General features: G+C 37.4%; 1 protein-coding gene across 5 annotated transcripts in view; it reads left to right on the forward strand.

Moving 5' to 3' along the window:
* Positions 1–12,878, forward strand: part of SMAD4 (SMAD family member 4) — a 31,240-nt gene extending 18,362 nt beyond the window's left edge. For all 5 annotated transcript variants that reach the window (XM_043546704.1, XM_037902518.2, XM_037902519.2 and 2 more), the window contains 8 exons: positions 1,406–1,618; positions 2,926–3,045; positions 3,184–3,297; positions 5,701–5,751; positions 6,790–6,973; positions 8,232–8,400; positions 9,670–9,808; positions 11,484–12,878. In XM_043546704.1, coding sequence (XP_043402639.1) covers positions 1,406–1,618; positions 2,926–3,045; positions 3,184–3,297; positions 5,701–5,751; positions 6,790–6,973; positions 8,232–8,400; positions 9,670–9,808; positions 11,484–11,695 — 1,202 coding nt within the window. In that variant the 3' untranslated portion in view covers positions 11,696–12,878. The remainder of the gene's footprint in view (positions 1–1,405; positions 1,619–2,925; positions 3,046–3,183; positions 3,298–5,700; positions 5,752–6,789; positions 6,974–8,231; positions 8,401–9,669; positions 9,809–11,483) is intronic.
* Positions 12,879–14,600: the final 1,722 nt, after the last annotated feature.

Genomic DNA, 14,600 nt, shown 5'->3' on the forward strand with positions numbered 1-14,600 from the left:
GAACAGAATAAGTCTGGCAGTATAGTATATTTACCATCTGAGCTAGGTGATAGGAGGAAAACAGACTTTTCCTGTGTAAAATAGTATTAAAAACTAAGACTGCACAACTAATTCAGACATCTGAACTCTAACTTCAGGCTTGTGGCAGGTGTGCTGGAGAATAATCATATTGGTAAACTGGGGGGAATGTATTTAAAACTTGGAAACAATTAAACATTTACTTCCAGGTATACTCAGAGAAGCAACATGATAGGGTTTTAGTTATTTCTGTAACTGTATTGTGTATGCAACTGATGCACCGAAGCTAGGGTTTTCCTTTCCTCTTAAAGGACAGATGTGGTGGGATTTTTTGTTGGTTCAAGTGCCTGGAAGTCTTGGACATAAACTTTAAAAAAAAAAAAAAAAAAAAAAAAATCAAATCGATTGGCTAAACTTTACAAATTTGAACTTTTGATAGACTAGACTCCAGGCCAGTTTGCTTTCTACTGAAGGAGTAGAAGCAATTGAAAATGATTTATGTGCACAGTATCAAGTTTGTACCAAAGTTTATAGTACAGTAACTAAATACATGGTATGTATTGGTTACATAATTATATTTTTGTGCTGCTATCTCACTACAACTATGGAACTGATAGAGAACAAAAGGAAAATATTTTAATATCCTTTGACATTTCTTAAACCAAAAACAAACATGGAATTAATGCAATGTAAAAAATTAGTTTAAAACATTAAATACAGAATGCAAAAGTTAGTGTTCATATAATTGTAACTCACCCACACTAGCCACAGATACTATTTTGGATTAGTAGTTGTTAAATACGAAGTGAGTTCTATAGTGCCTTGCCATGTGCATGCACACTTCCAAAGGGTGTTGCATAAAAGTAGCTTGAGGAGAGAAAGGCTTTTTCTTATGTGCAGTGTTGTTGAATTAAGTTTATTATGAGGAGTTTGCATATTCTGAATTGCTTGTTTAAAGTTGTAACTTCAATATTGCATTAATGTAAGTTAAAGTGCTTGACAGTGCATTTCCACTTTTCTCACCCCCTCCAGCCATACTCTAATGAACACAAACCAGCATGGTGTTAGAATATGCATAATTTGGGAACGAAATTGCTATTTCAGAGGCAGCAAGTGGAGCTCACCGTTCTTTGGTGTGCTATAAAGTTACTTTTTACAGTTCTCAGCTACTGGATGAATTGCTTATTTATTTGTAAACTAGAGAACGTGCCCCACAATGTTGTACAAGGTCTGTGTAGGTCAGAGATGGTTGCCTACACTGCTTTTCCAAGAATGCAGCTTTAATACTGTTGTAATTGTTTGGAAGTGGAGCTGCTCCATGTACTTACCTATAAATTAGTAAAATGCACATGCATGCTTAAGGATTTAAACCTTTATTTTTTCATAGCTCCATCAAGTATGTTGGTGAAAGATGAATATGTTCATGACTTCGAAGGACAGTCCTTATCTACAGCTGAAGGCCATTCAGTCCAGACCATCCAGCATCCACCAAGTAACAGGGCTTCTACTGAGACTTACAGCACCCCAGCTATGTTAGCTCCTACTGAGTCTAGCACTACCAGCACCACCAACTTTCCCAACATTCCTGTGGCTTCCACAAGTAAGAAACTTAGACTATCTGGAATATAAAATCAGAATCCTTGAACGGCACAACCATTTGATCTTCTCTAAAGTGGACATTTGCATAGGAAACTTGCTTTTGTTTTATCGAATTAAATACACTAATACCTCGCTTTGTTATTCCAGTCACAGGTGACCTGTTGATCTCAGATGTTAAAATGAGATTTTACTTGGAGCCTAGAATTTGAATCAGTTTTTTCTGTTAACACCCCCCCCCCCTCCCTCCGCAACTATTACACTGACTGAATTTTCTAAACTACAAAAAACTGATACACACTTCTTGAGAAACCCTTACAAACACTGTTCATTGTTGTGGTGTTTAAGTTATTGACCCTTGAGGAGTACTAGCATTAGTATTGAACAACTGGGGTGGGAATGGAAAATTTCAGTATTCCATTAAATCAGCAGGAGGGATAATAAAACTGGATATATGAAGAAGTAGTTCTTAAACTTTCTGAAGCTGAGGACACCTTCTCTTCTAACTTTTTTGAAAAAAAATAATTGAACCACTTGAAAAATAAGCCTGTAAAAATTGCAGACTCTCTTAAAATCCTCATGAACATGTTGGTATGCCATATCTAATTTTTCTTAAACGTTTTGTGTGAATTTAGCTGTGTGGAAGTGCTCAATTGAATCAGTTATCACATAGCTCTAGAAAATGAAATCCTCTGTACTCAGACAGGGAGTAGCAGTATGCAAAGATCCCCACGCTACCTCGGCAACATCCCTCAGTCCTTGCCTAGAAAAACCATTTGTATTTTGGGTTTTGTATCGCTCCCATCACCATAGTATCATATTGCTCTAAGAGTGTGAAGATAATTTAGTCTCCATTTCCTTTCAGTCTTTGATGCCTCTTCTAAGTCCGTGGAAATCTTATTGAAAATAAGTGTTTCTGGGGCTGCGTGAAGCATGTTGCTTTTTCTGTATCTTTCAAGTGAAGCCTTTAGCTTCTCTTTTTTCCCTATATCGAAAATATCCAAAACAAAATCTGAGTAAAACAAAGATCCATTTTCCTGTTAGCAAATAAAAATGTGCAGAGCAATCCCAGTCATAAGATATGACACAAAATGCGCTGTCGGAATAGAAGAAAAATTAGCTGATGCAAAAAGTATCTTACCTGCAGCTTTCTAAGGTTCTTTCCAGCAAGAAATATATCCTTAAATTCTAGCAGCTTTATTGTAATAGCCTTAATAATTGGGATGTGTTTTCCTCAGTAGGATTGTGCAGTTTCCCTCTTATAATAAAACTGTGGAATATTTATGAATGGGAAGTATGTTCTTTTACCAGGTCAGCCAACCAGTATATTGACAGGTAGCCATAGTGATGGACTGTTACAGATTGCTTCAGGGCCTCAGCCAGGAACGCAGCAGAATGGGTTTACAGCTCAGCCAGCTACTTACCATCACAGTGAGTATACACGTACATGCATTCTTTTTAGTTTTCTAAAACCGGTTAATAAATATTCAGGAGAAATAAAGAAATAGAAATGACATGGGTAAGCTCCCTTAAATGCGAAGTAGTCCAGTCCTTTTTTTCTTCTTTTAGATAGTACGACGACTTGGACTGGAAGTCGAACGGCAGCCTACACACCTACTATACCTCACCATCAGAATGGGCATCTTCAGCATCACCCACCTATGCCCCACCCTGGACATTACTGTAAGCATTTGTGGATTTTCAAATTGCTATACTTTGTATGCTGTCATTGTAGCATAATGGCAGAATCTAATCTCTCCTGTGACTTTTTCCCCCCAAAAGCATAAATTCTATTAATTATAAAACTATAATTACTGTGTAACGTATTCTGACAATTAAATACGAAAGCTCCATGAGAGTTGGTGAGCTGTACTTTGCGCTGTATCAAACCTAGACAAATTGGAGGATTGGGCCAAAAGAAATCTGATGAGGTTTAATAAGGATAAGTGCAGGGTCCTGCACTTAGGATGGAAGAATCCAATGCACCGCTACAGACTAGGGACCGAATGGCTAGGCAGCAGTTCTGCGGAAAAGGACCTAGGGGTGACAGTGGACGAGAAGCTGGATATGAGTCAGCAGTGTGCCCTTGTTGCCAAGAAGGCCAATGGCATTTTGGGATGTATAAGTAGGGGCATTGCCAGCAGATCGAGGGACGTGATCGTTCCCCTCTATTCGACACTGGTGAGGCCTCATCTGGAGTACTGTGTCCAGTTTTGGGCCCCACACTACAAGAAGGATGTGGATAAATTGGAAAGAGTCCAGCGAAGGGCAACAAAAATGATTAGGGGTCTAGAGCACATGACTTATGAGGAGAGGCTGAGGGAGCTGGGATTGTTTAGTCTGCAGAAGAGAAGAATGAGGGGGGATTTGATAGCTGCTTTCAACTACCTGAAAGGGGGTTCCAAAGAGGATGGCTCTAGACTGTTCTCAATGGTAGCAGATGACAGAACGAGGAGTAATGGTCTCAAGTTGCAATGGGGGAGGTTTAGATTGGATATTAGGAAAAACTTTTTCACTAAGAGGGTGGTGAAACACTGGAATGCGTTACCTAGGGAGGTGGTAGAATCTCCTTCCTTAGAGGTTTTTAAGGTCAGGCTTGACACAGCCCTGGCTGGGATGATTTAACTGGGACTTGGTCCTGCTTCGAGCAGGGGGTTGGACTAGATGACCTTCTGGGGTCCCTTCCAACCCTGATATTCTATGATTCTCTGAAAACAGGTGAGAGCAGATTAAAATTTTAGTTATTATAATGGCACCATCCAGTTTTGCAGTTAAAAACCTGTTCGTATTTCCCTTTTTAGCTTCTGTTTATAGAACTTTATAACTTGGCTGTAAATGATTCCTGTGACCTTGAGTGTTGGTCCAGAAGTAGATTTTGAAATAATATTTGGCCTTTTTTGGTTCAAGTTCCTATTTCAGATCCTTTAGAAACATATTTGGAGTAAAGTCTCATTTTCTTAATAACTTACAGTACTTAGGCATTTCTTTTAAAGTGTAATTTATGTGCAATAAAAGTTAAAAATCATTGCTGGCTGGCCCCACTACAACCCAATTCATGGGGACATTTGGCACATACGTTTGCACTTACTACAAAACAGACCTGTAAATGGATTTTCTTTAAATATTACTAGTTAGCTCTTGGCCTCAAGGCAAAATAGATTGATTTTTGTTTTACCATGTTGTAATCTAGTAGGTTTGAATGAAATCAGTAGAGCCTAAAGGTATAGCAGATTAGATAGGTTATCTAAGAGCAAGGAGTGTGGTGAGAAAAGAACAAAAATTAAAATTAGTTTTGCCTGTCCTCCTTTATTATGGAATTCAGTAATCTCTAAACACTGGGATAATTCTGGATTTCCTATTATTGTACTTATAAATTATTCTATTTGCAGTGGTTATGCTCTGTACTCTATTCCTGAGCGGGAGTTAAAATCACTTATTGCAATAAATTACTTTGGCAGTTTTCCTGTATCAACAAAACATATTTTAGACTCTGATATTAAGTTTTATATTACTCCCTTCTACCTGGTTCCCACTCCATACTCCATCTTGTTTATCTGAAGTACTGGAGTTCAAAAATATTTCTGGTGTTTAAGTTATTCATAAACGTTTTCAATATTGACTTGGCTTTCCAGTTTAATACTTTGACTTTTCTAAAAATGGATTTTGGTACTCCTGGGCTATCTCCTTGGCCTCCTACTCCTCTCACTTTGGACAGTCTCATCCATTGACATCTACCAACTTTGTCATCTTCTCCCAGAAGCCATTGTGCCTTTGTCCATGATGCATATCCTGAACTCATCTGTAAAACGGCACATTTAATCCCTTCTAAAGATGTACTTCTCCTGTGCTGCCTATGAGGAGCATAGCTAATTTATAATAAAAATTAAAACAAACTGTTAAGTTAACTATGCTTTGCCAAGACTAACCTCTCTGCTGATCTCTGTTTTTAGAATGAACTTGTCAGGGCTAGGACCATACCCTCTTCTCTGTTTGGAAAGTGCCTAGCACACTGTGGACTCTACCAAAACAAAATTACTCATAAATCTGTATCTTCATGTAAAATAAACTTCATGCTTTTTTTTAAAGGGCCAGTTCACAATGAACTTGCATTCCAGCCTCCTATATCAAATCATCCTGGTAAGTGCATGCTTCTGAAGAATTGTTCAAAGTATAATGGAAAATTAAATGTATTCCATATGGGCCTGATCCAAAGCCATGTATCACCTACTTCAAAAGCTATGCCAAGCATATGTTACAAGAAATAATACATTCTGAGATGGAACAAAATGGATGAATGATAACTGTTGGTATTTCCAGAAACTAAAGGCCCACACTTTCAAAGAATGGGTTTTAAATAGAAAAAACAGATTTTTATTAGTTTAAGCAATTAATAGAATCTAAGCAAGTACAGTTTTGGTGTAAAACCTAGAAAACTAGCCAACTTGCAGATGCAAGGTAGTATGCTAACGTTACAATAATACAGTTTGTCCATCACACAGGTTATATCATTTTGTATGATTTAAACAGTAACTTATTTTTTCGTTTGTTCATTGGCCTCTGCCACCGAAAGGAAAACTGGCAGTGATTGAAAGCTGAATTTAACTGGTGATAAGACCTCAATGTTTATATAAAAATTCATATTTTTATAATGATCCACACTCTTTGTAATTAAGTATTGTTTCGTAAACATAAGTCTGAAATACTTGTTCCTTAAGGGTTTTTGTAAAAACTGGAAGCTTTTGTGTCTGTCCTATTATGATAAAAACAGTATTTCTCCTAGTAATTTGCAGTGATTCTGTCTTAATTTCCTAAAAATCAACCTGTACTATCTGTATATAAAAAGTATAATTAATATGCAAATTAATTGACATTGAGGTGCAGTTAGAATAATTTTTAAATGCAACTGCAAGCTTAAGTTACCATGACCTCATTCCTGCCCAGGTGTTTCTGTTTCATCTCTAATGTGCAAAACATTTACTAGTAAATGATACATAAAAATTTGAAAGCGGAGGCAATTTTGTGTTCATTTAAGCTCACTACTGACTTCTTACATATATGCACACACTGTTGAAAATTAAATTGCAAGTACAAATGGTAAAAGTTCTAAACACTTGTGTCTCAGGGTTTTGCAGGATTTTTACTGGCACATTTCAGCCTGTTCTTTGTCTTCTCCAGCTCCGGAGTACTGGTGTTCAATTGCTTACTTTGAAATGGATGTGCAAGTTGGGGAGACATTTAAAGTCCCTTCAAGCTGTCCAGTTGTTACTGTTGATGGCTATGTGGACCCTTCTGGAGGAGACCGCTTTTGCCTGGGCCAGCTTTCTAATGTACACAGAACAGAAGCCATTGAAAGAGCAAGGTATTTTGCATGTCTTCTGGAATACCAGACTTTGGTTGTATTTTATATTTATTGTTCAAGATTTTGGTATATATCTTTCTTTTGAAGATATAAGTTCCGTTATGTACATTCTGATTGATACGATACTGCAGCTTGTGTTTTCCTGGGCCTTTGGGTTCACACTTTGGGTATGTTCATCCATCTGAGTAGTGCATGAGTGGCCCAGGAGAGTGCCCCTTGATGTGGCATATTTCATTTGTTGGTTTATATAATTGTGTTTGAAAGTTGTCATAATTTTAAGAACAATTTGTGTCCTTGTGCTTGGGGAGAGAAGATTTAATCTATTGAGGGTAAGGGCAAGGATTAGACTAAGTGAAGCACACAGGTTCTTTAGAGCATCATAGGCAAATGGAAAAAAGATACTTGTTTTTCATTCTCACCTCACACTTAAGTTTTGGTGAAGGAGCAGAAAAAGGCGTTCAGGAACTCTTTTGCTCGTGATAAAGTCCTTTCCCCACGAAACGAACAGGAGTACAACAGGACTAAAATAATTTCAAGTGTTTATAGTTAGTTAGCTTAAAATATGGTGCATTATTGTGGCATCACCAAGAGGTCATGTTGCTGTATTGGAGCATTGCTTCAAAAGATGTATACGCTGCTGTTCTCTAGTGCAGGACTGTACACTTGGATGACTTTAGAAGAGCTCTGTGTAGCTTGAAAGGTGGTATCTTTCACCAACAGAAGGTGGGCCAGGAAAAGATATTACCTCACTCATTTTGTTTCTCTCATGTTTTAATACAGTATGGCTACAGCAACGCTGCAAACACTTTAGGACACTTGTCAGTGTGGATCCTTATTCTGCTGAAATACGAGGCCCAAGTGTTGTGTTTGCTGAGATACAGTTTTGGAATGCAGATTCTATGTCTATAATTACTTTAAATGTTCCTTGACCTACATTGCCTATCCATGCTGCTACTTCCATAAAGTTAATGTTACATGTACAGTGCAGTGTGCTCATTATACAGTGGATGTGATATACCTTCATGCTTTGTTGCATAGCTTGCAATGGACTGCTGCTAAGACTTCAACAATCCCAATTCTTTGAAAAATAGTTAATTATTCACCTTCTAGGTAAATTATTTTACAGCCTAGAATTTAGATTATGGTGTAGTGGACTGCTGAGAACTCTTAGGATTTGTGTATGGCTCACAGATCTTTAAGGAGGTTCTAATGTGTAGTTTGTGAACATAAGTACATTGGACCTTTTTCCCTTTTTAAGGTTGCACATAGGTAAAGGGGTGCAGTTGGAATGTAAAGGTGAAGGCGACGTGTGGGTTAGGTGCCTCAGTGACCACGCAGTCTTCGTTCAGAGTTACTACTTGGATAGAGAAGCAGGGCGTGCACCAGGAGATGCAGTTCACAAGATTTACCCAAGTGCATATATAAAGGTTGGTTTGAATATCCTGGATGACAGTTGTAGGAAATAACAAATGAATTTGTTCTTTGTAGATGGCAAAGAAATTGTTTTATGAAGTGTTGAAAGAAATGTAAACCAAATAACCTAAATTATTTTTTCCCACTAAAAAAAACAAAACTGTTTTAGTCTCTAACTAGTGCCCAATGAAGTTTTGTTTGTCTTATTGTTGATGAATGGCTTTTTAAATTGGCAGTGTTTATTTAGATGTTATGGAAGCAACCAACCATTTCATAATTCTGTCACAAGCAGTCTTAGCAGTGATATTGCATTTTAGCAGTTTTTGTTCAAATGAGTTAATTCAAAAAGTTGGTTACTTAAGCTTATAATATGGTCCAATTATTTTTCTCATTTTGGAAAAAAGATATTTTGAAATGTAATATTAAAATCTTGAAAAAATAGCTAATTTTTTTAAAAGCATTGACATGGAAATACTGAACCAATGAATCCACCAAAAGTCAAACTTTTTATACAAAATCATATATTTTTCTACAAGATTTCAAATGTAACCTACATTAAAATGAACATTCACTTTACATACATCTCAGGGTAAAACGAGGTTTAAAACCAAACTACTTTGCTGGGCAACATAACCAGAGCTCTGGATTTCTTTCATTCACTGCAGAAACCCTCAGGCTCTGAGAGCAGAATTCTTGTGTATTTCAATAACCTGTCTGATCATAAAAAAGCAGTGTGCCCCCAAACTGAAACCTAGCTGTTCTAATTTGAGGCCTACCATGTGTCTGTATTCTGTGTAAGTAAATTTCCATATTTCAACAAGGCTGTGACAAAAGCAGATGGGGACTCTCAAAGTTTAGGAGGACACATCTCTAATTTTTCATTTATATGCCTTGCTTTTTTAAATTAAGTATTAAGCTATGACCTTTTCCTGGATTTTGTCGGTTTGTGACAATCTTAGGCCCTGATCCTGCAATTTGATCTACACAAGTAGCCTCTTTAGCCCACTCAGATTCAGTCAGGGCCTCAATGTGTTGGGCTTTTTTTAAAGCTACTAGTGCTCAAATCTTGGAAGAGTCTGTAAAAACAATGGATAGAATTTTTTTGACCCCTGTATGTTCTAGAAATAAAAATTCAGTTGGTAAAAGCTTGCCTGTAACTCTGTGGTGTTACGATTTTTAATTTATCTCATACGTAACAGCAATGATAGCACTGGCTCTTGTGAACTCTTTCCCTCAGTGGTTAAGATAAATCGATGTAATGCAGGACTTATATTTTTTTAAAGGTGTTTGATTTACGCCAGTGTCATCGTCAGATGCAGCAGCAGGCTGCTACTGCCCAAGCTGCAGCTGCTGCCCAGGCTGCAGCAGTAGCTGGAAACATCCCTGGACCAGGATCAGTAGGTGGAATAGCCCCAGCTATCAGTAAGTACATTAAGTAATTTCTTTGCTCTTTTTAAGGAAAAACACCCTACAGAGAATGGGGACCATATTATATCTCTGCTTATTCACACTTCAGACTTACTCTTATTTTTATCAAGTAAATAAAGCACCCTTTTCTGTAGCTTCTCTGCACATGAAGCTCCCATTGTGAAGTCTGTGGAAATTCTGGGTGTGAACGGGGCTACAGAATGTGTATAAAAGCAGTGTGATAAAGTACGCTGCTTCCGAGGCACAAAGGTCAAACAGTATAACTATTTTCCTCTAAACGAAGTTGTATCTCCCCCTCCTAAAACAGAGTGTGAAAAATTTCCCAGAGAGAACTAAATGTACTAGTCAGCCGCCAAAGAAATGTGGGGGGAGGGGAGGGGGGGAGACTGGGGCCCATCACTGAGGTCTAAGGGAAACAGCCATGTAAGAAGCCTGTTCTGGAGGAAGGTGCTGGGATCTGTCACTGAGCTTGCCCTGAATTTTGCTAAGAGGAAAGTTTTTTGTTTGTTTGTTTTTTTAAATTGGTGCCTAAGTTTAGGCTCCTAAGTCCATATTTAGGCACCTAAATAAGTAGCCAGACTTTGGAAAATGCTGGACACTTACTTAAGCAAATCAGTCTTCTCTAGCTTCTGTATTGCTGTTGGCAAGTAGATATTTCAAGCCATTTCACAGAACATTGAAAATTATTTTGGCCACAACATTTAACTTGTTATATTAACAGAAAGCACCAGTCCTATTTAATGATCACTTGCCGTATTAATCTTTTCTTGTGTTTCATTAAACATGAACAAAACAATATAAAAAAGAAACAGAATAATTTGGGTAAGGTTTTTTAATTTAAATATGGAGTACATTTTTGTCTGCTTTTAAATATTAAACATTTTAAACAGAAAAAATCTTCCTTGAGAAGGCAATCTATTGTCTGTACCAACCTTACACTGTTGGGAAATGTTTATTGCAAAGCTAAATTCACTGAAATAGAGGTTTAAAATGGAAATACAAACAGTTCTCATTAATAGCACATTGAAATGACAATTATGGCTTTAGACCCCACTCTGCAAATATTTTAAAGAAATCACGTTAGCAGCAAATAAACTGCAGTAGATGTTGGAGCTTTCCCAACACGATTTGTACAGTCCTGTTAAGTTATCATGTTGAAGTGAAAAAACTGAGATTGGCTCCATACATGTGCTTGTACATAGAAGGTGCATCTGGATAAATTACATACACAAATTTGGAAGTCCTTTTTGCTTGCTTTTGTTTAATTTGGATTTGTCTTTTGGGCCATTTTGAATCAAGATGGCACAGCTATATATTGAATTGTCAATACTTTCTCATAAAGCTGACAGTCTACTGTTAACTTAATTCCAGACATAAGTATCTCTAGTGTACTTAACTTTCTAAAATGGGCTTTTAAGACTGGTTTGCATCACATAACTGTTTTCAGGCTAATTGGTTGTATCTGGTAGCTTACACAGGCTACAGGTACATGTATCTGTAGCACAAATCTAGAAATGTTGATTGGTATGGTTTGTAGAGAGGGAGAACTGTACATGAAGGAACAGCTGAGCAAACAGGTTACTATGTAGAATTGGCTAGGTGTTGCGTAAAACAGCATGTCTGAGGCAACTAAATGCACATGAACACTTACTCAAAACCTCTTATTTAGGTTTGTCGGCTGCTGCTGGAATCGGCGTAGATGATCTTCGCCGCTTATGCATACTCAGGATGAGTTTTGTGAAAGGTTGGGGACCTGATTACCCAAGACAGAGCATCAAAGAAACACCCTGTTGGATTGAAATTCATTTACACCGGGCCCTCCAGCTTCTAGATGAAGTACTTCATACCATGCCTATTGCAGACCCACAACCTCTGGACTGAGATCCCTCTGCGCACTGCTGTGGGCCGTTATATTGTCGGGATGGTGGATTGTAAAATACAATTCTGTTTATAACCTGAAGATATATTTTACTTCTGTTCTGCTTAATCTTTTAAAACCAAGTTTTAAAAATGTGTTTGCCTTCTTGCTCTTTTAAGAAAGAAACTGAACATGCAGAAATTGGATTTCAAGTTACTTTTTCAGAACTTTACTGTCACAACAGGTGGCTCAGGGCTTAAAGTAAAGCCTATATGGATATTTTCAAAGGGATTGAACACAGTACTGGTAACTTTGATCTGCTCTATTATGGCAACTTGCTGACAAGCCCCATGAGACCCTTTTGTATGCAGAATATATATATATATATATATATATATATATATATATTTATATCTGAAAATTCTTTCTAATCACCATAAACATTTACCTTAAAAGAACTTTAAAGTTACTGAAATCTTGCATTTAATTCTTTTAGGGAACAAATCATTAGCAACAGAGATTTCTTTATCTTGATGAGTATCTTGCTGTGGTTTTCCAGATTGAAGAGTACAAACTGCCAAAAATTAGGAGTATGTTGTTGGTAATAATTAAGAGTAGCCTGGAAAAAGAAATGTTTCTTTTCCTTTACTGTATTTTAAAAAGATGTCTTAGATTTTTATTTATATAGGCACACAATTTTTAAAACACTAACAGGAGTGGATACTTTCAGTGCTGGCACTCAGTTTAAATATAACATGAAATATCCGATCTGTAAAATTGCCAATTAAATGACATAATGAATATCTAATGGTAGGAACATATTTTCATAACTACTGCTGACTTCTGTGATCTAAATACAAAGGAAAAAAAGTCAGACTAAAATGGGTAGTTTGATTGTTTATACTTAATTTGAAAAGTTGATAACTTGCATATACCATTAAATCATGTATATTATGACATCAGTATTTAGGATCCAGTTTTTGTATCTGTTCACCATTTCCACTCAGGGCAAGATGACAAACTTGTTTTTATACCTCTTGGTTATTTTAAGCCCGATGCCATCAATGACCTCATCAATTGGCAATGACTTTGTATAGAGAATTTAAAGTAGAAAAACTTGCAAATGTATTGACTGTATGACAGCTACAATATGTATGCTTTCTCTCTAGTTAATAGTATCAATAAAATTCTGAAAACCCCAGTTTATACAATTGTATTTTGTTTGCTTAGATTAAATATTTTCTTCTACACTTTGAGTCCACTAATCTAGAGTGGTTGGTCACTTTCCCTTGAAAGATCATCAGCAGCCAATAGCATTAAGATTTATGTAACTTCCAACCTAAATTTTGATTTTTCATCAGGGCTCTTCTAGCTTTTTTCTTTTGCTACATCTCAACAAGTACAGAAGAATTGTTGTTTCTTAGCAACTGGGTGTGGCTATAGGATTTTTTAACAGCATTTGTGTGGGGAATTGGAACTGGAAGAAATGGCCCAGAACTACTGAGTGCAAATCCAGTGTTGCATTCAAACACCGTTAATTCAATCTGCCTGCATTGTTGTGTTGAGCCAATCTAATAGAACAGTTTCAGCAGGTAAAACAATAAGAAACAGTCTTGAAACAGATTATTCAAGGGTTTTTTTGTTTGTTTTTTGCCATGTTCCTTGCATCAAATCAAGAATCTGCAGAGGACAATGATAGCATTTAGATAGAGCCCTTAGGGTGCTTTTCTTAGGTGGTAGGATGCTTCTAACCATTTGGTCAAAGATCCTGACTCATCCAAAAAACAAACTAAAAAAGGTCTCTGGGAGAAGGTTTTTTCTGTTGGTGGAACTAGTGAAACCTGAGTCTACTCTTACCCATCTGGCTGCTCTTAATCCTGGATTCTTGGTTCCTAACCACTTGGAAAATGTACAAACTTTTGACAAGTTAATTGTCGTGGGGCAGTTTGCATGAACTGGATTCCGTGCCACTTCCCTATGAAGAATTATGCATCTCCTAAAGGCACTCATCATTTCAGTTTATAATTGTTGATCTTTGCACAGCTACATGGAAGAAATCCTCCAGAACTTTGCATATACCTGAGTCCCCAAATATTCTGCCAGCTTGATAGTGTAATGCAAGATTCCTGCTACCTGATTTAAAATAAACCAAATCAAATACTTTATTGTGGCCTGCAAAGAATCAACAGATTAGGCTGTATATACAGAGGCATCACAAACAGGAGCAACGATCTCTCCCTTCATTTCTTGTAAACAGCATCTGGAATACTGTGCTCAGATTAGGCAAACGAGAGTATTCAGATTAGAGCAATACATTCAGATGACTAAGGGATTAACCAAAAATACAAATTGCAGGTTTATAATCAGGAAGACTTTCCTGCCAGGTCTGTGAGATGGTGAAACTGTGTGTGGATGCCTCCTCCTGGAGACACTTAAAACAAATAAGAACAATCTTGAGCTTGCAGGGGGATGGACGAGAGCAGCAGTTCCCAAACTCTTTTGGCTGCAACTCCCTTTCAGAGATTCATGTCCCGTGTGTACTCTTTCTTTCTAAGAAACGGTATTTCCATTGATACCTGGAGTCTGGAAGCCCATTCCAGCTAGGGCACCCTGCTGGTTCTAGGCCCATGAGCATCTTCTGTCCAGGATATGTGCCAGACAGTCTCAGCAGGACACACAGCTGGGCTGCACCCCTCTCCTCATACCCCCATCTCTGCGATCCCCTAGAATCACACTCAAGCTGCAGGCTCCTCTGGTCATGGTACGATTCCCAGCATGCATGTGGAAATAGTGACCATAATATAATAACATTTAACATTCCTGTGGTGGGAAGAACACTGTGGCATTTAATTTCAGAAAGGGGAACTATGCAAAAATGAGGAGATTAGTTCAACAGAAGTTAAAAGGTACAGAGACTAGAGTGAAATC

The sequence above is a fragment of the Chelonia mydas genome, chromosome 5 (assembly GCF_015237465.2).
Source record: "Chelonia mydas isolate rCheMyd1 chromosome 5, rCheMyd1.pri.v2, whole genome shotgun sequence".
NCBI classification, from domain to species: Eukaryota; Metazoa; Chordata; order Testudines; family Cheloniidae; genus Chelonia; species Chelonia mydas.